Here is a 26,845-nt window from a genome sequence, read left to right as displayed (position 1 = left end):
TGGTTGAATCATGAATCTTTTATCCTATTTTTTCAAATGGTCACATTTAAACTTTTATTCAACTTGGCTTTTCATTATACTCCTAAAGAAATTGGAGCGTATATTCGTTTATCTATTTCAAAAGGTGAAACAAATTGAATCATTCAAGAATTGAAGATTTAGTATATTTATCTATTATAATTATAAGAGTAAACTATTATTTCTACCAATGAAAGTTGAAAACGCTGATATATCTACCCATAGAAAAAGGAAATTACCATTTGTATCAATGAAATATAGATTTCGCACAACAAAATTATCCAAACACTAAAAAATTACCTAAAATTCCTAAATTATCCTTATCTTCACCACCACACCACCCCCTTCACCCAACCACCACTCCTCTTTTTCTTTTTAATCTCAAATCCCATCACCACCCCTACAAGTAGATTTGGTTCGATTCAGATTCGAACTGATAATAAATACCCGCTATCCGTAATCACTCCTACAAGTAGAGGAAACAACTCACCCCTCCAAGCAGAGGAAACAGTTCACATGTAAAACATTAAGATTATGGTCAAATTGGTAAAAAACATAAATGATAAATTAGAATAAAGAATTTTATAAGTATAATCGATGATAAACACATAAAATTTGATGATTGAAATTATCTTAAAAAATAAAAGCATGATAACAAAATTTAGATTGGATATATATTTTATTTAATTAATTGAATTTGTTAGTTCTGTTACCATTTATACATAAATAGATATCAATTTGAATAAAAGAATTTTGATTTGATCATATAAAAAATTGGATAGACAGAAAATCAGAAAAATTTTGATGAAAATGAAAAATAATTAATGAAAATGAGTTGTAATTTACTTCTTTGATTATTTTTAATTAATTTTTCTATCTTTTGGAAAAATGAATAAAAGAGAACATGTCATCTCACTCAATAAAATATGAATTTGCTTCTACAATCAAAATATGTTACTATCCAACTAATATTGAAATACTTAATTAGTTGTTAGTACATTAAAATTTGTTAGAAATATAAATAAGAGTACTGAGTGTCTGAGTCATTATATTAAGTACAAAAAATTAATAAATTGATATTAAACTTAGCTCAATTTAAAGTTTCTCTTCCTAATTCAAAGAGGAGGGCTAACATTGGTGCTTTCATGGCAGAAGGAACTCATAATAAATTGATATTAAACTTAGTTCAATTTAAAGTTTCTCTCCCTAACTCAGAGGGGGCTAACATTGGTGCTTTCATGGTAGAAGGAACTCAAGCCAGGTATACCCTCCCTATGTTCAACGGAATTAACGGCTATAGATGGTCCATCCTAGCCGGATAATTTTGGGGCGCTAGAGGCACTCCGGAGCACAAAGATTATTATAAGTTTCCAGTGCTTTCTCCGGTCATTCTTTGACATGGTTTCGACTATGGAGTTACCGAAATCTACATGCAGAAGACTGGGAGATTAAGTGGGAAGTGATTAAAGCTACACCTAGACTCCTACTACAGCAACAGCCACAAATGGATCAAGAAGCAACCAAATCTCAGCCATCAACGGAACAAGAAATTGCAGCAGCATCAATAGAAATTCAAGAAAAAAAGAGGCCGAAATCGATGCAAATTCAGATTCAACAAGCAATTGAGGGACAACTCCAACAGCAGATCACAAATTCAATTTCACAAGATCAGTTCACAACTCAAGTCCATAATATGAAATTTTTTTTTTTTTACCAAAGATAGGAGACTCGAACCCGCAACCTCTTAATTGAGTATGGGTAAACTATGCCATTTGAGCTATAACTCATTGGAGTCCATAATATGAAATTGATGAAGAAAAAAATCAGATTTCATTTTTGAATTTCAACTATAATAGCAACAAGAAGAATCAACAGAAATTGCACATAAGAAAATTCAAATACGTTCTGAAACAATTGCAAAGAAAGTGGCAGATCGCAACAATAGTGGGGAAATCAGAACAACGTTCAAAGATTCAAGCAGAACCGCTTTTATCATGGGGTCCTCAGCAGTGGCGTTCGGTGGTGGTGACATTGATGACGATGACAGGAATGACAGGGCGGTGAGGAACGGTGCACGTGAGTGCCAGGGGACAAGGTTGCGTGAGCAAGGAAGGGGTGTTAACGACTACGAATACGGGGTGGCGGCAAGATGTTGCAAGAGCTTCTTGTTGGTTTTCTTGGATTTGGCACTATGGAAACAACAATGAAGAAGGAGAGAAGGGTTGCACTTCAATTAAGATGTTCATTTTTTTGGTCAAGAATTAAGATGTTCATTCAAGACCCCTATTGACCTTAATGGGCCAATGGCAATCCCAAATTTTACCTGCCTGACGGGTGAAGTCAACAAAATATTTTTTGTTAACGGACTAAAACTCACCGACAAATTTTGCTAAAGGTATATTGAGGCCAATTAAGAGTTATTTGTTTGAGTTTTGAGGGCAGAATCAACAAGTTTATTATACTTTAGTTGGATATTATCTTAAATTTTGAGATCCTGGAGATAATTTTGTATTATATGTAGTAGGTTAAAAATAATGCTTTAGAATTATTTATTTTATAATTTTTTAAATAATTATAATTAACAGTAATTAGAATTTAAAGAGTGTTTTTCTTTTTTATCAATCTTGTAGACAAGGTTGTTTTGATGGGGAAGTATTGTTACGATTCAACTAATATTGGGCTACTTAATTAGTTGGTTAGCACATTAGAATTTGTTAGAAATATAAATAGGAATACTTAGTCATTGTATTGAGTAGAAAAAATTAATAAATTAATGTTAAACTTGGTTCAATTTGAAATTTCTCTTCCTAATTCAAAGAGGGAGCTAACATAATAGTACAATTTATTTTATCATCTTAATTAAATATTTGAACTTTAAATAGAACATTGTTAATTCTAACTTTACATTGTTTAGTTACTGCTAATAAAACTTGACATCTTTGAACATTCAATTTATTCACCCAAATCTTACATGGTTTAGACACCAAAAAAATCTTACATGGTTTTGAAGATTGGTGTTCGATAAAACTCCTCAATAAAATATGAATTTGCTTCTACAATCATAATAGTACAATTTATTTGTTATTTTAATCAGAACATAGTTCCCATGAAGCATTTGATATGAGCAATTCAACAATTCTGATTAGTTTTTCTGGTATACAAGAACACCCAAAATAAATTGAAAATGGTTCTCTTCAAATCTTCATTCTTCAACTACTTCGCTTCTTGCTGCTTCCTCTTGATTCATCATCTTACTCCGCGCTTCAACTATATGGTCTCTTCAACTTTCTTTCTTGGATCGACTTATTTGTGGAGCTATTCATAATTTCTATCCTTCTTGCTATCAATGAAATGGTTTTGGCAAAGATAACATTGTCCATTTGTCTTCCATCCTCTGAATATGCCTCCAATTTTTGGAATATAAAGTTTACTTTCCATGTTCTATTACCTGTTGAATCATTTCAACTAGAGACAAATATCCAGCTTTCCAATTTCTTCATTGAATGAAACAACATTCAAGTCCTACATCAAAAGCACGAGGCATGAGATGAGGCAAGATGCCTGGCATTGAAGTCCTACATCGGAGAATGGGTGTGGAAGACGCCTGCAATAAGCTTATAAAAGGGAAGGCACTACAACGATTCCAAATTACTTACCTGGATGGGGTCAATGGGTGATCATAAAGGCCCATGGCCTAGGTTGGTGACTTCCATTGCACCAAGGAAGGGTGCCAGTCTAAGGTCTACCCAAGTGGTGGAGCCTACATCATAATTTGTGGTAGTGGGGGCCTGCGTACGCGCGGCCCCTGTCCAATTTTAGTCTAAACTTTATCCTACTGAAAGTGGTTAGGGTTAAATATATGAATGTAGTTAGTTACCAAAAAAAAAAATATATGAATGTAGTTGAATAGGTTGTACCATATGTTGTTGTCATAGGCCCACCCAAAAAAAGGGTGGTAATTAATTATAATATATGTGTCTGTTATTTTATGTTAGATTTATTTAAATGGTAATGTTAGAAATACAATATTTAATTTTTTCTAATTAAAAAAATTTTTAATTTTTTCTAATCGCATAAACTACAAAAAATTTTTTTCTAATCTCACAGAAATCGCTAAATTAATTAAGTTACAAAAAAATTGAGAGAAAGAAAACGGAGTATATATTTTTTGCAATCATATGATTTATATGGATAAAAAATGAAGTCATTTTTAAAGAAAAAGTGTATGTTTTAGTAAATTTTTTACTAAAAATAAATTAGTTTATCATTCATGAGTTTTAGAAGGGATGAAGATAAAAAAAAATTTAGTCTTAGTTTATATATTTTAGTACTCTGTAAGTACTCACTCTTTGATTTGCTATTTAATCTCATTTTAATAATAAATACAAATAAAAAATTTATTACATGCATATTTATATTTTTTAAATTATATTGTGAAATGATAAATTAAATTTTTTATTTATAATATTATTTAAATAGTATACACACATACACGTAAACCGCTACTGGCAGTAGCGGTTTACACTCACACACACGTAAATCGCTGCTGGCAGCAGCGGTTTACACTCACACTCACACATAAACTGCGGCTGGTTGTAGCGGTTTATGCACACCTGTAAACCGCTACTGCCAGTAGCGGTTTACATAAAATAGTAAAACAATGCATTTACGTATTAAATTTGGAAACAATGTATTTACGTAATATTGAGGGTCAAACAATTTAGATGCGTAAATTGCCCTCAGAATTAATTAAACTTATTTGTTAAAAATAATTTGATATTTGTGTTAGTTCAATAACTTATTTATTGAAGACATAAAAGACAATTTAATTTGTGTTAGTTCAATAATGAATAAAAATATCAGAAATTATTGAACTTAAAGAGTTTCTATCTGCGTAATTATATATTTATTATATCAAATTATATTATTTTAATAATAATTAATAAATATTAAATAAAATAATTTTAGATTATTTAAAATATTTTTTAAATATTATTATTTAAATGATATTGTGTAAAAATGATTTTTTTTTTTCGGAATACACTTAAAATAATTCCATATATATTAATATAAATGCTATATCTCTTAGGTCAATTATAGCGTATAGAACCAAGTTGGTGCAGAGATAGAGATTCTATCTGCGTAACTTTTTTGCTGATACTTGGCAATATTCCAGTAAGAAAGGGAGCATTTTACAGGGGCGTGTGCCAGGATTTAGGGTGTATTATAGGTAAGGATGGCAAATGGGTCGAAAGTCATGGGACTGGATCTGCCAAAAAAGGATCATGGGACTGGATCTGCCAAAAAAGGATTATGTTATTGATTTATAAGATGATGAAAATGATGATTGAAGATGTTTTAAATTATATTTGATTGATTATAAATTTAAAGATGTTTAATTATATATTTTGTTTTTGTTTTGGATTATGTTGATTTTATTATTTTATTTCAAAAAATTTGGTTTATAATTATGTTTATTATATATTTATAATTATAAAGATTTTAATATTTGTGAATTTAAAAATTAGGAAAAAAGACAAATAGGTTCCTGATTTTTCAAACTTTTGACAAATACATCCCTGACAAAATTTAAATACAAAAAAGTCCCTGACTTTAACAAACGGAGGACAATTTAGTCCTTCCGCCTATTTGTCTCTCATACACCAAACGGAACTGGCTGACGTGGTTGAAACGGTGTCCAGGTGTCCGTTACGGTGCCACGCTGGAAGGGGAATAAAGTTCGACAAATAGGTCCTTGAGAATTTTTTTTTTCAAAATTAATAAACTCCTTTCCTAAATTCTCTCATCTACCTCTCTCTATTTTTATATTTCTCTCTACTATTTTTACTCTATATATAATTATATTTTATATTAGTAATTTGACAAATCAAAATATGTCATTCGATATTTTTTTACAATTAAAATATTTTAAATGTAAAAGTATACACATTAAATTATTTTAAATTTTAGATAACGAATATTAAAATTAATTATTAATAAAAAATTAGACTTTTTCATATAAAAATAATAACTAAAAATCTTATTATTTAATTGTTTATCTGCAGATATTTTGGTCTTCTTAGTCAGAAACTTTTGTCAACTTATGACTTTTTTGTAAAAGTAGTTTGATTTTATAAATCTTTTGTGTCATGTATAATTTATACTGTTAGAACAAAGTGAACTATAATTTTAAAAAAAATTTATTCTCGTAATGTTATTATGGATAAAAATACTAGTTCTAATATAATACACAAATGCACTAATGCTAACTTAATACATGAATGATGCACAAATGAACTAATGCTAACTTGATGTATAAATGAACTGATGCTAACTAATGCCACTGGTATGATGAAAACTGAACTAATGCAATTTAACAAATTCTAATATAATACACAAATGCACTAAAACTGAATTAATGCAATTTAAGAAAAAAAGTAAAAACAGAATAAGTCCAATTTCTGCAATTTTAATACAAATAATTTAAATTGCAGAATACAACAAGTTAACTAGATTTCAAAATACAAGCAGTTCATTCAATCTATAACATAAATATTTTTTTTTACATTATAATATAGATCTAATTTGAATATTATTTGATTAGAGTCTATTAATGTGTAAATGTAAATATTATAGAAACTTTGGGCAGAGTTCCATTACCATTAATGGGTGGCTCCGCGATTTCTTATGGGCGCAAGCCTCCCAGGTAATTCAGTCTTATAGATTTTTTTCAGTTAAGATAGTGAATGGAATTATAACTATTTCAACTATTTAATCAATTATTTCTTAGAAATGCTAAAAGTATTATTCAATTTTTTTATATGATACCGGGATTGATATTAAGAATATCAGCCCAGGTGTTAATTACACGACCTTGACTATCAACTACAGATTGGTTGAAATTGAAACCATTTAAATTAAAAGTCATAGTGCTAATCCATTTTTGGATAGGCGCCCATATAAAATAAATAATCAATTCGACCTATATGAATTAATTTTTTTTTTATAAAAAAAAAAACAACTTTTAGCCTACATAAACTAAATTCTCATAATAGAAGCATAATAAAAGTATAATGAAAAAAAAAATCTCAAAGACCTATTTGTCCTTCAAACTTTATTTGCAAAATGACGTCAAGGACTTATTTGTCCTTTGAACTTTATTCCCCTTCCAACGTGACACCGTAACGGACACCTGGACACCGTTTCAACCACGTCAGCCAGTTCCGTTTGGTGTATGAGAGGCAAATAGATGGAAAGACTAAATTGTCCTCCGTTAAAGTCAGGGACTTTTTTGTATTTAAATTTTGTCAGGGATGTATTTGTCAAAAATTTAAAAAGTCAGGGACCTATATGTCTTTTTTCCTAAAAATTATAATATTTTTATATCTTTAGAAATTATAAATTTATTGAAATAGTTGTGAAATTATATATATTGTTTAATATTTAATGGTTTATAAAAAAAAGATTTGGCTGGCTTGGCCCGCTAACTCGCAGCTCGCCGTTAGGTGGGGTGACGGAGGAATTCAGAACCGCCTCACTAGGCGGCAGCGGAGCGGGATGGCGGGTTTTTGGCGAGGCGGGACGGCTTTTCTGTTTGCCACCCCTAATTATAAGAGTGACAACATGCACCCTATTCGCAGGTATTCAATTCGACCCAAGCCGATTTGCAGCGGGTAAGGTTCTCGTGCGGGTCGGGTAAGGTGTGAGCTGAGCCTCAACCCTACCCGATTAACCCGTACCTTATATATGTATATGTTATATACTTATATAAAAATATGTTTCAAGTGGATGTTAAACCAAAGATCTCTCACTAAATACAAAAAACTCTTAGTCACTAAGAGAAGATCATTAATTGATATATATATATATATATATATATATATATATATATATATATATATATATATATATATATATATATATATATATATATATTCTATTTTAAATTATCATCAAGTTATATAATAATATTGTATCTTTTCGGTAACTTATGGATAGGGTCCGATACCCGCATATTAGGAACGGATAGAGTTAGAATTGGAATATTTTCAATCTGCAAATATGATAGGATTGAGTTTATATAAAAATTTTAACCTATGAATTAGATTTGAGTTAAATCCAAATCCTACTCTATCCTATTTATTATTACTCTTGGTGTATTAGTGATGGAGTTGCGGCCCTGGTTTTTTTTTTTTTTGTTTTTTGGTCTAGAGTTGCGGCCCTGGTTTAAAATGGAGTTATTGTAGCTGGGTTCCATATTACGCAGGAACACTGAGGCAATGGGCTTGTGATGTTTGAAGCGGTTTTCGTCGTCTCCCATAAAAAAAAAGAATTGATTTGGATAATTGATTAAAGTTGATCTGAAGATTTTTTGGTCAAGAGAGTTATCTGTTCCTAAAAAAATAATTCAATAGGTGCAAGGGAAAAATTCTTTTTCCCAAATATATGTTTAAGCCGTTAACTGTAAATTGAATAATTCCTTAATTAAGTTGGTCTATAATGACACTAGTGGTAAGTACTACGTTAAGTATTCAATATTTATCACTTAATAATAATATATGAAAAGGGGTAAAAAAGAAGAAAATTTGTTGCACACGTGACAATTATCTTTTACAAAAAGATGAATAATGCAGACAAAGATAAAGTATACATTACAATAGTTGTAGGAGTATGAGTGTTATTTGATAGAAAAATATTTAGAAATATTCAGAATTTATTGTTTTTAGTTATTTTTTTAATTATTAACTCAATTTTTTTAGTTTTGTAATTTAACAATTTTTTTTGGTAACAACTAAGAGAAAAAAACAAAAAAGCAGAAAAGAAAAAGAAAAGAAATCAGGTTCTTAACAGTAAGAAAGGACAAACCACCTCTAGTGGCTGGTGCCAAAGGTGAACCTCATCAGTTTCGCTACCTCCAGATCCCATCTTTGCCAACCGATCTGCCACAACATTAGCTTCTCTCGGGATAAGCTCAAAACGAATATCCCAATCCCTTCTTAACTTCAAGTCAAAGATTAGTTGTATCACTTCTTTTTCAAGATGCCAGAGTGGAACTTGCCAACCAGTCACTAGCTCAAAAGTTGCTGCGCAATCTGTCTCACAAACAACAAGCTTAAGACCCGCCTCCCAAGCCCAAGTCAAACCTTTCCATATACTCCACAACTCCATCTTGATGACACTAGGTCCAAAGGAATTTTCTGAGCATCCCATTACCCATTGACTGGAGCTATCGCGAATTACCCACCCAAAACCAGCACAATCATCCCCCAAGTTCACACTCCCATCACAATTTAACTTCCAAGCACCAGGTTCTGGCGGAGACCAAGACAGAGGTTTTAATCCCTGAATGCAACACTCGATTCTGAGTTGTATATTCAAAATCCACCATGCACCTGCGAGCCTTGTATGCAATTGACCCATCAGATGATCAGATCCAAAAACTCCCTGAAAATTACCCATATTTTTGTCTTGCCAAATTGACCATATTATAGCTATAAATTTGGAACAACCTTCATTGAGGAGGCCATGCTTGAACCAATCATGTACCTCGTGAGAGCCAAAGAAACACACATCAGAAAAACCTAGAGAAACCCAAACTGATCGCACCACTTCACAATCCTGAAAACAATGAAGAATTGTCTCCGGAAGTTGATTGCATCGTGTACATAAGGATGAGGAGGAGAGATGTCGCCGAAAACGCAGATATTGAGTTGGTACAGCATCATGAAGGCAAAGCCACACTAGGAGCCTCAACTTTTCAGGGACCCGCGCCTTCCAAAGCCAAAGCCAATTGATATTCCTATCCCAATTCAACTTATTCTAAATTAACCATAAATATCTTTGTTTAGCAGAGTAAAGAGTGTGCTCCCAACTCCAACCCAAATCACGACCAGAAGCCGAAATATGTACTAAACTAAGAATGTCTTCCCTTAAGTCCCTAGGAATAAAAGAGTAAATCCTCTCCAAATGCCAAACTCCATCACGGTAAACATCTTCAATGGTCAAAGCAGCCTCACAGATATCAAGAAATTCAACCCTCGCTCCTACTGGCCCAGAGTGCAACCAAGAGTCAAACTAGAAATTCTTAGAAAGAGCTCCCACTTCCCAAACAAACCCTTCCTTTAATACGGAAGCTGTGTGCACAATAGACTTCCATATATACGATGAAGAACCCATTGCTTTAACTGCAAATAGGTTTCTATTCTGGAGGTATTTCTGAAGCATAATCTTGACCCACAGTTTCTCTTGATTCATCAAAATTTGCCAAACTAGCTTTCCTAATAAAGAAAAATTGACCAACCGCGACTCCTGCAAAGCAAGACCTCCAAACTTTTTCGGAGTCGTCAAAACTCTCCAAGATGCTAAATGAAGACCACGGTGATTATGACTACCACACCAAATAAAACTTCTAGTAAACTTATCAATCTTAGAGCACACACCTGATGGAAAAAGGCTTACTTGCATCCTATAAATAGGTATAGAAGATAAAACTGATTTAGTAAGGCAAATCCGACCAGCTTTATTAAGGAAGCGACATTTCCAAGATGCTAGCCTATTAGTAAGCTTATCAAACACATCATTAAAATCAGCTTTAGTAACTATGCCATGCTTGAGGGGGACACCAAGGTATTTTCCCAGAGAATTAGCAAATCGGATAGAAGAAATACCAGTGAAGAGATCCTTGTGTTGTCTAGAAACATTCATAGAACATATAGCACGAGATTTGTCAAAATTCACCTTTATACCAAATGCTCTGCAAAAGGTGGCTATAGTGTCCAAAACATGAAGCACTTGAGATTTCTTCGCTTTGCAAAAAAAGATAAGGTCGTCTGCAAAAAGGAGATGGGAGATTACAGAACCTCCCCTAGACATAGTCACTGGTTTCCATCTACCAACCTCCACTTGCCTAGCAATGAGGCAACTCAACCTCTCCATACAAATAACAAATAAATAAGGAGACATTGGGTCTCCTTGCCTCAAACCCCTCTTTGGCTAAAAATCATCCAATCGGTTACCATTTCACATTAGAGAAAGGGAGGAAGACTTTACACATTTCATAATAAGAGAAACAATAGTACCTGGAAAGCCAAACATTAGGAGAGATTGCTCCAAAAACTCCCAGCTCACCCTGTCATAAGCCTTTTCTAGGTCAATTTTAAAAGCAAGAACACCTTTCTTTGATTTGGTTTTTTTCATAAAATGGAGAACTTCCTGGGCTATAATGATATTGTCTGGGGCACCCCTTTCAGGAATAAACCCTCCCTGTAGAGGGCCAATGATATCTTGTAGAAAAGGTCATAATCTCTCCACAACCACCTTAGTTATAATCTTGTAGATGACATTACAAAGGCTGATAGGACGAAACTCTTTCATGCGAGACGGGTTATCAACTTTAGAAATCAGCACCACTAAAGTGTCAAACAGAGCACTATCCAGATCAAACCCAGCGAAAGCCTTCTTAACAAGTTCCTATACCGTTGTACCAACCACTTCCCAATATTCCTTGAAGAAAAAAGCCTGAAAACCATCGGCACGTGGGGCCTTAAAAGAGTTCATGCCCATAACCACCTTCCTAACCTCTTTTTTAGAAACATTTCTTGTGATACTTTCAATAGCCTCACAAGATAAAGAAGGTAATTCCTGATCCCCCATCACATCAAGTTCTATCTGTTCCACATTACAAAAAAGATCTCTATAAAATCCAATTGCACATTCTTCGAGTTCTTGCGGATCAGTACTCCATCTTCCATCCTCCAAAAATAACCCCTGAACCTTGTTACGCTTCCTCCGCATAATGGTTTGCATATGAAAGAACTTAGTATTCCTATCTCTAAATCTGACCCAGTGCTCTCGGGATTTTTGATACCAAAACAACTCCTCTTGCATAAGCAGATTACTATATTCAGACTGTAACTCCCTTTCTTCCTGTATAAGGGATAAAGCATCAACTCTCTCCATTCTCTGTTGGATACTGGTCACACGCCTCTCCAATTCCCTCTTTCTTTTAAAAGTATTCCCAAAGACATCTCGGTTAAAGGCCAAAGCATCATCTCTGACCTGAGAAAGGCAACGAATAGGATTGGGTCTACCCTTGTCCCAAGCACCGCTGACCACCGACGAAAAATTTGGGTGATAAGACCAAGCTACTTGAAAACGAAAAGGTTTTACCCCGACTCTTCTATCATTACCTTGACATCGCACCATAATGGGACAGTGGTCAGAATGCATCCTCGCCAAATTCTCCACATAGCTTTCCGAAAAACGAAAACACCAAGCATCAGTAGCCACAGCCCTATCCAGCCTCTTCGAGATGAACCGATTACCCTGCATATGTCTGAACCAAGTGTACAAAGATCCATGAGCTCCCACATCAATCAAACCACACTCATCTAGGAGAGCTCCAAACCGCTCTACCCTTCGAGAGACAAAGTTCCCACCTTTAACCTCAGATGAAAGAAGGATCTCATTAAAATTTCCAATAGCTAATAAAGGACCTGAATAAATTTTGGAAAAATCTGTAAAAACACTCCAAGCTTCTTCCCTCATGCTAGGAACGGGACTTGCATAAATTGCTGCACAGACCCAAGAGAAACCGCCATTCGAAAACTCAACACACACCACTTGCAAACTCGCTGCCACGATATTGCAAGATACTCCGGGCCATGCAGAGAGCACCCAAATACCTCCACTATTCCCCTGAGCTTCTTCAATATGAATAGGAGTATAACCTAATCTGTTCCAAAAGACAGCCACCTTTTGGAAAGCACAATGAGTCTCTAAAATGATAAAAACGTACGGATAAAAATTCTTTACCAATTGTTTCAGATGCACCCGAGCCAGCTTATTTCTAGCTCCTCTCACATTCCAAGCTATAATGTTTGCACAATCCATATTAATATTACTTGGAGTGAGACCCACACCTCAGATTATTTGAGGGTAGTGAGTGGGGTCTCCACTGTAACCACACTGTGCCCATTCTCAACCGGAGAATTCTGAAGAGAATTCGGCCTTAATCTCTTTAAATTGCTTCTGAATGGCGTTTTAGAAGTCCCCGCACCTTGCGAATAAGCCCCTGCCCGTTCTGAACCAGGTCCTTGCTTGCCACTCGTCACACCTTGAGCAGAAGTAAAACCTGATGAAGCTAATTTAAAGTTCCTCTCTTGTTTTAGCACTTGATTGCCCTTACTTATGTGTAAAGATGATTCAACCCCATTGATGCCTTTCATAGCAGGTTCTCCTTTAGCAACATAATTAGAAGATTTATCCACATAAACTTTTTTGGACTTATCCTGGTCATGCCTACCCAAAAAGACCTTCTTGCCCTTTGCCTTTCTTTCCACCTTGGTCCACGTTGTATCCCCTGCATGTGCCCCTTCCATTACATGCACTTCCTTATCCTTATTCTTCTCTATCCCAATTGTAGCACTACCGAAAATAAAAGGCTTCTCAATATTAGAAGAAAATGGCACCTGATCCATCTTATCATGATCTTGTTCCTTGTCTTCATTCACCCATGTTTCATCAATGTTCACCGAAATTGAACTAATCAATCTACAGTCCACACCAACATGCCCATAACAACCACACGTATTGCAGACCAACTCAAGGTTTTCATATTCAACATCCAAAACCCTCCCATCCACCTCAATACTACGAGTAATGGGAACGCCTAAATCAATCTCCACACAAGCCATCGCATACTTCCCTCTTTTTGCCATCTTAGTTGCTACATCGACTTTCACTGGCTTTCCCACCGCAGCGGCAATCCTCAACATAGCCTTCTCATGGTAGTAACGAATCCCTAAGAGGTAAAAGCGTACCCATACCATGGTGGATCCAAAAACCTCCTCCTCTGAATAGAACTCAGGTGACCATGGTTTTACAGCAAGATAGAACCCAGATATCATCCAAGGACCACCAAGTAATACCCTCTCCCGATCTTTGAAAGCATCAAACTTCACCAGAAAATAACCATTTCCTACGTCCAGAACTTGAAACCCACCCTTCAATCTCCACACCATACCCAGCTTATGCACCATCGCCCTGTAACTCATATGCTTGCCCAAGACTTTGACGACGATCGCTTCCTTATATGGTACAGATAACGCCGCCAGCCCTTCTTTTGAGATGACCCAAGGAGGATGCGAATCCCCGTGGTTCCCTTTGATCACCTTGGCTAGCCTCTCTCCATCTAAAGCCTCATTCCAAATCATAGGAGATGGAGACTTCTGTCCAGTCACCATGTCGCGGAAGAAAACCTTTTGAAAGCCATGTTCTTCCTTAGAAACCCTAGTACCCTCCTCCTTTTCATCAGATACAAACCCCCGACGCTCTCCCCCTTAGTTCTACCACCGGTATTACCGGTTACCTCACTATGTGTCACCCTCTTCGTGAACCCCCCTCACTCCGTCACTCATACTTAAACCCTAGCAGAAAGAGTACAGAAAGAGTACAAAAAAAGTGTACTTATAATTTAACAATTTTAATTTATACTTCTAAATATTGATGATTAATTAATAAAAAAATAATAAATATTTATGACCTTCTAGTATTTCTTTATTTAAACTCTTGTAAAGCTAAGTGAAAAAAAATCGCTTGTAGAGCAATGGAATCACTAGTTGTAAATATTGTCTTATATCATCTTGTTTTATCCATATATATTATTTGTCGCATATATATATAATGGTTAATATTGTTAATAATAATAATAATAACATTCTATTAATTTAATTATTAAATATATCTGAAAATTGACATATTTTTAATTGTTTATTTACTTATTTAATTATTTTTTTATTGATCTTTAAATATTTCTAATAGTATTTTTGATATTTTGGTTTTCATACTGGTAGATACATTAAAATAAGGGCAATTTTCTTAATTAAATCGTTTCAACCTCAATATTACGTAAATACATTGTTTCCAAATTCAATACGCAATTGCATTGTTTCACATTTCTATATAAACCGCTACTGGCAGTAGCGGTTTACAGGTCTACAGAAACCGCTACAACCAGCCGCGATTTACGTGCATTATGGCTAAGTCATAAACCGTTGGTACCAGCCGCGGTTTACGTGGAACATGCATTGGTCATAAATCGCTGCTGCCAGCAGCGGTTTACGTGTGTTGGTGTGCGTGCGTGTAAACCGCTAGAGCCTATAGCGGTTTACATGTAATTGGATGCCTATATAAACCGTGGTGGTAGCCGCGGATTATTCATTTGGAGGGGTTGTGAGGTTTTCTAGAGAGAGAAAATTCTAGAGAGAGGTCAGAGCAAGTTGAGAGCGGGTCCGAGGTATCTCAGCGGCGACTTCCGGCGAGTTATCATGGCAGACAGGACCTTGTACCGACTGAACGGTGTTGCGCATATTGCCGGTTCTATTGGTGACGAGGTTAGTTAATAATTATTTTTTTTAAGGCTTAGTATTTGTTAGTTAGGAAAATGGTATGTAAGGTAGACGAACTAGAATTTATAGATTACTCCTTCTAGTTTGAAATTAGGCTTCGCATGCTAGGATGTTAGTTTAATCGGTTTGGGTTAGTGTTTTGAATTTTTCTTGTTAATTTATAAATATGACTAGTTAGCTGAATTTCAAATCCCTTTAATGAATGTTATTGTACATGTTGTTGGTTTAGTTTAGGGAAAGGGACAGTTGGCGTTAGTGATTTATTTTAGTTCGGTTAGTGTATTTGTATGATATGAAGTTTTTTATTTTAAAGCTTTATAATATTTTTATAATTCTGGCTGTTATTTATTCAAGTATGTGTGTTGTTATTTTTACTATCGTAATTAGTTTTCATAATTTGAAGGTTACATGTTTTTCGATGGGTTAGTTATATAGGGTTCATAGATTAATTTGTTTACCGGTTCATCATTTGTTGATGATTTAAGATATTTGTTATTGTTAGATAGGGGAATTTTTTTGTGGATAGGAGAATTTAATTGGACCCTGTATTTCTTTCATGTTCTGTGCAGCCCACTAGGTATATATACAGTGTGAGACAGCAACAGAATATGCCCATGCATGAAAGGATCATCCCGCATTTAGAGAGGGTTGGATTGTACCATTTGGCCAGGCTAAACAGCCAATGGTTCTGGTTGGATGAGCCATTGGTTAGCGCGTTCGTTGAGAGGTGGCGTCTTGAGACGCACACGTTTCATATGCCTTTCGGAGAGTGCACAATGACATTGCAAGACGTGGCATTTCAGCTAGGGCTGCCTGTGGATGGGGAGACTGTGAGTGGTTGCCTTGGTGAGTTTGAGAAATACATGGAGGGTGGCCGACCAGCTTGGGAGTGGTTTGAGGACCTATTCGGTGAGCGGCCTCCACCGAATAAGGTCAAGCAGATGACAGTACACTTTACATGGTTCCACGAGAGGTTTAGGGTGCTACCACCAAATGCGACCGAGGAGACTGTCCGCATCTATGCACGTGCCTACATCATGATGCTGTTATCGACTCAGTTATTTGGGGACAAGAGTGCGAACAAGGTACATATACGGTGGTTGCCATTTGTGGCAAACTTTGATGACATGGGGAGGTAGAGCTGGGGGTCGGCCGCTTTGGCTTGGTTGTACCGATGCATGTGTCGGGTAGCGAACAGAAATGTGACTAACCTTGCGGGTCCCCTCCAGTTGCTGCAGAGTTGGATATTCTGGCAGTTTCCGACTTTGAGGCCGTCCGGCTTTGAGGTTTTCTCTTTCCCGCTGGCATCCAGGTATGGGTTATATTTTTTTAATGCTTAAAAATTTTTAGCGCGGTTTTTCAAGTTTGTGTCTCATATGATTTACAATTAGGTGGTCTGCATACTTACCTCTGAACGATGGCAAGGAACAGAGGGTCATAAGCTATCGGCTTGCATTGGATCGCTTGACCGCTCGTGATGTAAGTATTATACTAGTTAGGGTGGAGCGTGGTCGTCCTTCTCTTACCATTCTCATGCCAGGGTCAGGAATCACAGTCGGACCGTCATACGGGGGCCAAAGCCCCTCTGGAATACAAGGTGCAAAGGACATATGATACACCTTAAAGACCTCAGACATGGTGTACACTTCATCGACATAAGTGGCCTAATCTAGCCGTGACTGCGCACAGCATGCGAGGGCATGGCAACAGGGGTAGTGCAGCGCCTGGAAGTATCCACAATCGCAGGTGCGATCCTTTAGAGAAACCGATAGCTACCCAACGAGAATTTGCCAGTGGGAGTAGTCTCAGCTACCGTATAGTCAAGGTGATGCCTATCGAACACAGTCACGGTGAAGCACCTTGAATCCTTCAGGTTACGCTCAATGGCCTTAACTAGTGCCTGCGAAAACCGGTGCCCGGACCCTAACTGTGCCTCTGCCGTCTGCCCCCAGACAACAAACAACTCCGCCAGCCGGAGATATGTCGACTTAACCAGGGACGTCACTGGTAGATTTCTTGTGCCCTTCAAAACAGAGTTCACACACTCAGATATATTGGTCGTCATGTGACTATATCGTCTTCCCCCATCCTTGTGCTGTGTCCACCTCTCATACTCCATTCTGTTTGCCCAATCGCACATGGCCTGGTTCTCTGTCCTCATTATATCAAACCAATAGTCAAATTCTGCTTCCGTCTTTGCATAAGCGGCATTTACCAACCACCTCCTTGCATCCTGTCCCTTGAAAGTAAGGGCAAAATTTGCAGTAACATGTCGAATACAAAATGCCCGATAAGCATGGGGAGGTCGCCAACCACTATCGGGGGACTCTAGTGCAGCCTTGATCCCGTTGTGTCTATCAGAGATCACGATAATACCTTGCTGTGGAGTAACATGTCTTCTAAGGTTAGATAGAAAGTATGACCAAGACTCTGCATTTTCCCCCTCCACGAGTGCAAACGTAACAGGCAAGATATTCGAGTTACCATCCTGAGCGATCGCCAACAACAATGTCCCGCCATACTTGCCATAGAGGTGTGTTCCGTCGATGCTTACGAGCGGCTTACAGTGGCGAAATGCCTCAATACATGGAGGGAATGTCCAAAACATGCGATGAAAGTAGACTCTATCTTCATCAACTTGGTCACCCAGTCTAACCGGGGAGGTCTTCAGCAGAGCAACGGAACCTTCCATGGTGCATGTGACCCCAAGGATCCATCGAGGCAGATTCGCATACGACTCCTCCTAATCGCCATATATCTGCGATACTGCCTTCTGCTTCGCCAACCACACCTTCCGATAACTAGGCCTGAATCCATATGTCGCCTCAGTTGCCTATTGCAACACCTTAATCGATACCGACGCATCATCTCTAACCAATGGAAAGATTCTCGCACAGATGACATGATAATCAAGCTACTTGTGATCGCTCGATATCGATGTGGCCATACACGTGTGTGGTCCGTTGTACCTCCTAACTTCCCATGTGCTCTTCCTTTTCTGCATGACTATTCGAATCAACCATGTGCACCCATTACCAAACTCCTTGCATCTCCCTTGGTATTTCAGATTGTCTGACTCCATAACCTTGTACTCAACTCCACGCCGGATACTGTAATCTTTTACGCTCAGAACGACTTCCTCCTTACTCTGGAACGATTGGCCAATCTGAAATTCAGTCATAGGTGCCCCATCATGCATCCCCTGCCCATCGAATGTTGCATCTACATTCTGGTGTTGGCCGATGGCTTCCAAGTTCAACGAAGAGAGGTGGGGAGGATACTCTTGTGTTCCAGAACCGGAACCTCCATGGATAGTACGTGTACCTCTTGGAATATCATCATCACTGTCCCCACCAATATCTACCGGCTCCTCATCCGAATCATCGTCACACAGCGCATTCTCAACTCGATCCGGACCGGCATCAAATTCAAAATCAGGCACAACATGAGCCACATATGCATGAACAGCCCCAGCATGTTCGGGCTCAGGAATCAGAACTGCCGCTGCTACCACAGACATCGATGTCGAGGCACCACCGGCTGTGGTCGACTGAGGATTCGGTGCCGATGCCCCAGAGCTATCCACACCATCTTCCAACTTCGCAAGCAGCTCAGGTACCCTCACCTCCAGAAAACTACGCCTGCAGTGAAACAAGACCTGCAGGTCTTCATCCGACCCTATGACGAAGGTCTCATATCTCACACTAGTTGAATCAACGGCTATTGGAATCTTGTAAAATAACTTTTTTACCCACTTCGTCCCATAGGTACCGAGCTTCCGTAATATGCTTAGCTTAATCTCTGCCAATGTACTCGACGATCTGATAAAAATACTAAGCGGTTCTCTATCTGTGAATTTCACACCATGCCTTTTGCTCTTTTGAATTTTTCCAGAGCAGTGAACCAGAGCCACAAAACTCTCCTCCCCCTCCATTTGTGAATAATACTCTACCTCTCCACATTTGGCCCCTCCATAGTTTATATAGGTAGCCCCATTCAGCATCCTCAACGTAAACCGCTATAGGCTCTAGCGGTTTACTATCTCACACGCACACACATAAACCGCTGCTGGCAGCAGCGGTTTATGACTTAGCCCTAATGCACGTAAACCGCGGCTGGTTGTAGCAGTTTCTGTAGACCTGTAAACCGCTACTGCCAGTAGCGATTTATTTAGAAATGTGAAACAATGCAATTGCGTATTAGATTTGAAAACAATGTATTTGCGTAATATTGAAGTTGAAACAGTTTAATTAAGAAAATTGCCCTTAAAATAACTAAAAAAGACGAACAAAGAATAATTCTATGACGAGAGGTGCTAGGGGCAGTAACTTTTGTGATTTGTAACCATCAAATAACCATCAATAATGATTTTAATGGTGTGAGATTACTCACTTTTCTTTTGTTGGTTACATGTTGGCCAGAATTTAATAAAGTTACTCTCCCTATACTTTTTCTTCTATGACTATAAGGAGAGTCTCATTATGTAAAGTTTATGTAGTGTGAATGACTCTTGGGTTGAAATTAAGTTAAAATTTTTCTTCTTAATTTTTTTGTAATTAAGTGAAAGAAAAAATTATTTAAATTTGATTTTTGTATAAATTTCATGAAATTAATTTATTTAATTGATAATTTATTTCTTATCCATTGTTATTGTGGAAAATCAAAATTTAACATTTAGTATCATTTAAAGAATTATAAAAAATAAATAAATTTTCATGATAAACAAATAGAAGTAAATATTATTAGCAAAAAGGAAAAGAAAAGAAGCAAAATTTATTTAGATGTCTTTTAGGCCATATTTAGAAGGAAAATTGAGCCTAAGAAACAGAAATTAAGAAATTAAGACTAAATTAAGTCTCTGTATTATATTTGGTGTAAAGTGTAAATGATTGAGTTATGCCTTAATATCCTATTTGGTTTAAGATAAATATGGAGATAAAATAAAAATATTTATTAAAAAACTATTAGTTATAAGAAAAAAATATTGTTAAAGTTTTAGTATCTATCCCCATAAATTTTAGTCCTTTGTGTTTCTACTTTTTAGAGGTACTGAAAGGATTGAAATTGTATTCCAAGATTGAAATTTTAGTTATAGTATTTGGCCACTAAACACAATACTGAGTCCTAATATTCCAGTTTTAGTTGCGCTTTACGCATACAACAATTCATTCGCCAACAACAAACTCTTAAATCCAATTTGCGAAGAAATAGTCATTGTCCTGCTGAGTTAAAGATACCATGGAAAATCAAATAATAAAGTTGATGAAGATGAAACTTACCTCCTTTCCCTTTTGTAATTTTAACATAGATTTCATTATAATTTTATTGCTTTAATTTTAATATGAACTTTATTTTGTATTTTTTATTTGATTAAAAAAAATTTATTATAGATAAAGTTAGATAAAGAAATTTAGGGTGCAAGTACGATTAGAGTTTGCAGATAGGATAAAGTTAAATTTTAGAAATAATTTAAACACATGAATAGAACTAAAATTTAAAATAATCCAAATCCTTTCTTACCCAATACATTGCTAGTCCTAAAATTATTATTTAGAGCTTAATTTAGAATTGTAATTATTGTTAGTTATTTTTAGAAATTTATAGTACTGTTAACTAATTATATATATATTTATTTATGAAAATGTATTTAAAAAAGCCTAAAAAAAACTTTTAGTCTCTGTTAAAAATATTTTTTGGTAAACCTCCATTAGAATTTTATATTACTATGAAATTGTTATTAAACAAAAAAAGTGTTGAACAAAACTTTCAAAACTCTAGAATAAAAAATAAATAAAGTATTCAATTTTTTTGTTTGGTAATTTAGTATTCAAATTTTTACATAAGATTACTCAAATGTGTGTTTTTGTTTGTTTTTCACTGGCCGAAGACTAAAATCCTAATAAAAACATACGGACACAAATAGATTACACATGCCTAACAAAACAATAGTAAGCCCAATAGACTAAACAAAGTAACTGGGCATCCCAAAAATTTTCACCGTGCCTCCGTTACCGTCACCGTCACGGCGTCACCATCAGGCACTTCTTCGTGCTTTTTCTCGTCGCCTGACATCTTTATTTGTTCTATCTTGTCTGTTAGCTGGAAACATAGTTATCAGGTCCGGCTCGACCTAGTCAGTTCGACAAAAAATTTATTATTTAACCGGACCGAATCACTCATTAAACCGTTCATGTAACAAACCCGACAAAATCTGGTTTGATCCGACAGATTTTATGTGAACCTATGACCCGGCCGGTTAATCCAATCCGGTCCGGGTCAGGTTTATTATTTATTTTTAATTTTTTTTTTTCTGAAACGGCCCCTTACTATTTGAATGAACCCTAAGCCACTAATCGAGACTGTGAGTGCAACCACCCCCCTCCCGGTAACCCCAGCCAGCCTCGTCTCTCTGCTCTCTCGAGCTCGGCGTCGGCAGCCCCTCAACCTCACCTCGTCACTCTCTCGTCTCTCCCCTCACCTCATCAGTCGTCAGTTCGTCACTCTCAGTCTCTGGGTCTTTCACCTCGTCGCTCTCTCGGTCTCTCACCGTGCCCCTGCGTTCGCTTCGTCGGAACCAGTGAAGCAGCATCTGCTCCCTCGGGTGGTGGTGGTGGTCGTCTTCTCAACCAGGTGAGCTCCAGTTTTCGACCCTCTTCTTTCGCTAGTTCAATGTTGATTTCAGTGAATCTGGTGGTTGTTGAATGTGATTGTTGCTGTTTTATTTAGTTTTTAGAGTTTTTATTGCTGTTCTTTCTCTGGTTCAATGTTAATTTCGGTGAACCTGAGCAAATTTTAGAGTTGTTGCTGTTAACCTGAGCAAGTTTATGTGATGTGTTGGTGACTATATGGACTAGTCACCTGAGCCTTGTTACCATGTTCCACCTCAGCATCAGTGTAATGGGAACCCCAAAGAACATTTTGCTACTTCTTTCCCACATATGTTTGAATGCAAGGATTATTACGGTGGAGTGAAGCTGGTTGATGGTGTAGTTCATTAATTCTTAATTTCTTATCTAGGTTGTAGTTTCATTTTCTTTTCTTCTTTTGTAATATTGTAGGTGTATATTCATTTACCTTTTTTTTGGGTATTTCAATTGAGAATTGTACATTTTATATATTTTAATTTTTATGTTTGGTTTAAGAATTATAAACCAATAATGTCTCTTAAGGTTAAAGTTAAGCTATGATATCTAGTTAATTTTGTGATTATTATTTAATCTAAATTTTAAGACATTATTTTAATTTTTTATTAATCGGGTGAATCAGTGACCCACCGGTTGAACTAGTGATCCGGTGACCCGGTCAAATGACTAGATTGATTACCGGTTCGGTTCTGATGGAACCTTCTCTCTTAGTCGGTCATTACCTTTCGTTGTTGCTTCGTGGCAGATAGGTCTTCTCCTTTTCTCCATTTTATAGTATTTATTTATTTGTGTATTCTAGCCTGAGTTTTGCACTATTCACTCTTGTAATTACTGGTTCTGAAATTTCTGATTTCATATTCTAGTTACTTTTGGTGTCTTAGTTACTATGTTCATCACCTTTGTGATGTTATATTATATCTTATCTTCTGTTAATGGTTTCAGGTGCAAGTTTTCAGGCCCAATTTGAATTCCTATAACTATGAATATTGATTTTTTCAAGCGTGACATTGATGAACTAATTGGTGAATTCACTCAGGTATTGTTAAAATATTTGACCTGTGTTTACTTCCTGTGTTGGTTTTGTTTGTAAGTTCAAGGTGCTTGCAAATTGCAATCTTTAGGGTTTTTTTTTTAATTATATATTGTTAGCCATAAATTTTTACTCTGGAATTCGCAGAATGAGTCAACTACTTTGGCTGATATGAAGAGAGTATGGCTTTCTAAGAAGTTCTCCTACATTTATGAATCTAGTCCTGCTAGCAACCTTGCCTTCTTCATGCAATCTCTGTATGCTCAATGTATAGGTAAGTGTTTAGATTCCATGGTAACTGTTTTAAACAGAAATACAAGCTTGTTTGTTAAATTTGGAATTTTCAATCAATGTTGTTGGTGATTTGTGTTTTAATGGTTTTATTTTGTGCCAAGACCTGAAAGAAATTCCACAAGTAGAAGTCACAAATGTAAAATGTAAGAGATGCAAACTTAAACTAAAGTTTATATATCTATGAAAATCCCAATACTGTGTGATGATGATCACATTTTCAAGCGTAGAAAATTTCACGTTATTAGCTTTATGTCTTTATTTTAGTATACAAACTCTCTTTATGTTCCTATGCAGGTTACATGTGTGGTACTGCTTCTTTATCACATAGATTGGGCGGCCTTTATTGCCTCTACTGTCTTTATGAGACTCAACCATTTAAACCTCCTTTCAAAGTCTATCTATCCCTTGGTATGTTAATTTCTAAGCTTAAATGATTATGATTAATGGATCTAATGTTATTTGATGCATTTTGAATCGTCAAAGACTTAGTATTTGTAGAACACGTTAAATATTTTCAATGATCTATTTGTGAATTGTACAATTCAAATTCCAGCCTTGTAGCTTCTTCTATACTTATCAAATTCTATTTTTTTATTAATGTAGTGAATTAGTGATTGAGAAAAGTTGATTTATCCAGAACTGCTTGATTGTGATTTTGTATTTATGCAATTGAGCTTAATGAGCTAAACTCGTTTCTATCTGTTTGCAATTGTGTGTGTGTGTGATTTCGTAGGATTACAATTTGTCATTTAGTACTCATAATCATAATGTCATATAATACAGAATATTACACATGCTTTTGCTCTGGCATCTTGTGTACTTCCTCAAAAGGGAAAAATTTTGCATAATGCAGAACTTAGCTATTCAATATAGGGCATTCATGCTTTTGTGGAGTTATGGTTTAAAGATAGATCAAAACTTTTTTTCATTTTTTATCATCATCACCTATATAATGGCCAATAACATGTTTGATTTGTGCTGATGAATTTTAGTGAGGTGTTATATGTTGTCAACCTCGCCACTGTCTTTTTATTCTTTGGCACCATACTTGCATCATATAATCCATGTAAGTGACCCCCTCTTGTGGGAACAGGCTCTACTGTTGTTTTATGTTGTTAACAGAATAGGCTCATGCATATATGTCTTTTCTTATATGTTTTTTATCAGTGTTTCTCTAATAAAGCACGAGCGTCATCAAATTGATCTATTACTGAAACAGCCCCATTTAATTTTTATGTGTTGTGTATTGTGCAACTTGATGCTTCACAACTTTCTTAACCCCTCATTTTTTCTATTAATAATTGTTGACATTTAAAAAAAAAAAACATGCTTAAGTGTGTCCATGTACACAGGAGAGGTAAAGAAACTCAGAACCCTTGTGGTGGATGCAAAAGCAAATGATATTAAAGTGGTACCTCCTTTGGTAAAAAGAATGCTGGGTAGAAACATGTTCCTTTTTGGTGCTGTTGACTTAACGGAGGATTCCGTCAGAGAGACGGTTAACGAACTACAACAATTGCAGAATGCTCGTATCAAAATTGCATATGAAAAGTAAACAACCATATTACACTGATACTAAATTCATGATAGTGTGGTTATATAACAACTCACTGTGTTGATGTTTTCCCATTCCTGACAGATTATTTCATAGCACACCAATTGACAACTATGTTCACATGGACCTTGTAAGTATCTGGGTGCTTTGTGACTCGCAAAAATTATCCAATATCCTTCCTGTTTTACAATTAGATCAAATAGATCAAATAATTATCTGTAAATTGTATAACATGCTTTTTGTACTAACTAATTCCTCCAGCTTGAGTTGAGGCTTTGAGCGCAAGTAAAAGCATTCGAAAGTATTTAAAAGTTAACTTTCTTTCGACTTTTGACTTGCCAGGGTATGGAAGTTGACCTTGGAAAGCTGCAGAAAATGTCATCCGAATATGCCCAGGCCAAGAATGTAGCCATTGCAGGTATTTCTCCCTTTTCTTTCTGCATCATTGTATAGGTTGAAGGTTTCGAAAGTCCAGTGTTCATTTCTTAACATCCTATCAGAGGAAAAGGCCTACAACCCAGGCCAGTGTATAATATAACTTGTATTAAGAAGAAAACATGGCTATTTCATTCTTAACCATTTTTTCCTTCTGTTTCTACATTCTCTTTGGCATGGTGATTTTTGTAACTTTATGTGATTTTGAATTTTTTTTTTTCCTTCTGGTTTCTTCCCCTGATGAAGAAGCAAGTAATGTTTTAGATGTTACAAACATAAAGCACCTATCAGAAGATAAGGAACTGATAGGAGATGTTGTGAAAAAGATCACTGACGACTGGAACGAGCAGAAAGAAAATTTTTATAAACAAACTGGATGCGGAGAGGATGAAATGGATGACCAGGAGCTGCAACAACTACTTCTGGACGACAACGAGGATAATGAAGATTGAACTATTGAAGGCAAACATTTGAGCTGGAGTTCCTGAATAATATGTGGAATTCATGCTTTACAGGGTAATTATGGCCTTATAGGCCCTTTTGTTTTTTCTTCCCATCTAATCCACTTTGGTATCAATGATATGTTCTGTTCTTCCCTTGTTGCCTTGTTAGCTATTTATTGGAGGTAGAAGCTAAGCTGCAAAGGGCATAGGGTTATAATTTACAGGAAAAGTTCACCATAATATACATATATGTGTAAATATTAGCATGAGGATATGTCAAAATTTCTGAAATTTGAGAGCCAAAAAGGAAAACATGAAGTGTGTTTACCTTTAAATATTTCAGTTAAAAAATTAGAGATAAATATTTCAGTAAATTCAGATCACAAGTTCTTTTTACCCACTGGATCTAATGGTTAATATTTAATAAAAACATTGTAGTTTTGTCGCTTAAACTTGATCATCATTATTCACCATAGGGCTTGGTGTTGCAGGTAAAATTATTTTTAAAAAATTAAAATTGTAAAAACTTATAAAATGACAAGGGGTTTTGATCGAGTTTGTTGTCAAAGCCAAATTAGAAATTACGTATTAGAATGCATGTTTTTGTTTTTTAACATTTGGCAGAATTTAACAAATAATGATTATATAATAATGACTAATAAATTTTAAAATAATGTTGCTATGTTTATGTATCAAGAATATTTTCTTTATATATATATATGAATTATAAGAAATATATTGTAAAATCGGTTTTTTTTTTTTTTTTTTTTTGTCAATTCTAATGTGCTATTGTTGTGAATGTCACTTCTTTGATGGAATTTAATTATAAACATGTATTGATGTAAAGCACTTCCTTTTTCCATATATAGGCAAAGGTGAGTCCAGGATTTGCAAGGTTAACTTCTAAATTAGCAAGAAACTGGATTGTCACTAAAGTAGATAAACATGTTTGTATGAAAAATATGTCCTAAGATAAGAACAGACAAAATAAATAGATTAATTTATTCTGATGCAAAATG

The 26,845-nt window shown here is 35.7% G+C and overlaps 4 protein-coding genes and 1 non-coding gene across 8 annotated transcripts; 2 read left to right on the top strand and 3 right to left on the bottom strand.

Annotated features, from left to right (window-relative positions):
* Positions 1-3,666: 3,666 nt before the first annotated feature.
* Positions 3,667-3,827, top strand: LOC148573067 (U1 spliceosomal RNA). The gene has a single exon (XR_015906746.1). It is a non-coding gene; the product is annotated as a U1 spliceosomal RNA (small nuclear RNA).
* Positions 3,828-8,853: 5,026 nt separating this feature from the next.
* LOC107626852 (uncharacterized) lies at positions 8,854-12,909 on the bottom strand. The gene is made up of 5 exons (XM_088505653.1): positions 11,494-12,909; positions 11,146-11,280; positions 10,147-11,010; positions 9,565-9,636; positions 8,854-9,462 (listed from the first exon to the last, which is right to left on the bottom strand). The coding sequence occupies exons 1-5, from the start codon at positions 12,907-12,909 to the stop codon at positions 8,854-8,856; spliced, it is 3,096 nt and encodes a 1,031-aa protein (XP_088361779.1).
* Positions 12,910-17,181: 4,272 nt separating this feature from the next.
* On the bottom strand, positions 17,182-18,117 carry LOC107626853 (uncharacterized). Its single transcript, XM_016329743.1, has one exon. It carries the CDS (start codon positions 18,115-18,117, stop codon positions 17,182-17,184), a length of 936 nt encoding a protein of 311 aa, XP_016185229.1.
* Positions 18,118-18,339: 222 nt separating this feature from the next.
* On the bottom strand, positions 18,340-19,359 carry LOC107626854 (uncharacterized). Its single transcript, XM_016329744.1, has one exon. It carries the CDS (start codon positions 19,357-19,359, stop codon positions 18,340-18,342), a length of 1,020 nt encoding a protein of 339 aa, XP_016185230.1.
* Positions 19,360-21,532: 2,173 nt separating this feature from the next.
* Positions 21,533-26,132, top strand: LOC107624941 (Small nuclear RNA activating complex (SNAPc), subunit SNAP43 protein). 4 transcript variants are annotated; one of them, XM_016327428.3, is made up of 9 exons: positions 21,743-22,055; positions 23,012-23,105; positions 23,247-23,373; positions 23,495-23,536; positions 23,688-23,801; positions 24,746-24,944; positions 25,033-25,078; positions 25,291-25,366; positions 25,630-26,132. In XM_016327428.3, the coding sequence occupies exons 2-9, from the start codon at positions 23,049-23,051 to the stop codon at positions 25,833-25,835; spliced, it is 867 nt and encodes a 288-aa protein (XP_016182914.1). In that variant the 5' UTR covers positions 21,743-22,055; positions 23,012-23,048; the 3' UTR covers positions 25,836-26,132. The 4 variants fall into 4 exon arrangements, with proteins under 4 accessions (XP_016182915.1, XP_016182914.1, XP_088361572.1 ...); XM_088505446.1 differs by lacking the exon at positions 21,743-22,055 and adding an exon at positions 22,859-22,893; XM_016327429.3 differs by lacking the exon at positions 23,495-23,536 and having other exon boundaries at positions 21,533-22,055.
* Positions 26,133-26,845: the final 713 nt, after the last annotated feature.

Source organism: Arachis ipaensis, chromosome B2, assembly GCF_059453495.1.
Source record: "Arachis ipaensis isolate K30076 ecotype BB chromosome B2, ASM5945349v1, whole genome shotgun sequence".
Lineage (NCBI taxonomy): Eukaryota > Viridiplantae > Streptophyta > Magnoliopsida > Fabales > Fabaceae > Arachis > Arachis ipaensis.
The sequence above is the reverse complement of the archived record's forward strand: the minus strand, read 5'-3'. Positions and strand labels throughout refer to the sequence as shown.

Bases quoted from the DNA above. Each gene is read 5' to 3' on its own strand.
- LOC107626852 (XM_088505653.1), bottom strand. From the start codon at position 12,909: ATGGATTGTGCAAACATTATAGCTTGGAATGTGAGAGGAGCTAGAAAT. The intron at 9,637-10,146 runs GTATTAAAGGAA...CATTGTTTTCAG, and splicing joins CTATTGTGCACACAGCTTCC to GATTGTGAAGTGGTGCGATC. The intron at 9,463-9,564 runs GTACATGATTGG...GGTAATTTTCAG, and splicing joins GTTTCTTTGGCTCTCACGAG to GGAGTTTTTGGATCTGATCA.
- LOC107626853 (XM_016329743.1), bottom strand. From the start codon at position 18,117: ATGGAAGGTTCCGTTGCTCTGCTGAAGACCTCCCCGGTTAGACTGGGT.
- LOC107626854 (XM_016329744.1), bottom strand. From the start codon at position 19,359: ATGGAGGGGGAGGAGAGTTTTGTGGCTCTGGTTCACTGCTCTGGAAAA.
- LOC107624941 (XM_016327428.3), top strand. From the start codon at position 23,049: ATGAATATTGATTTTTTCAAGCGTGACATTGATGAACTAATTGGTGAA. The intron at 23,374-23,494 runs GTAAGTGTTTAG...TTTTGTGCCAAG, and splicing joins TCTGTATGCTCAATGTATAG to ACCTGAAAGAAATTCCACAA. The intron at 23,802-24,745 runs GTATGTTAATTT...CCATGTACACAG, and splicing joins CAAAGTCTATCTATCCCTTG to GAGAGGTAAAGAAACTCAGA.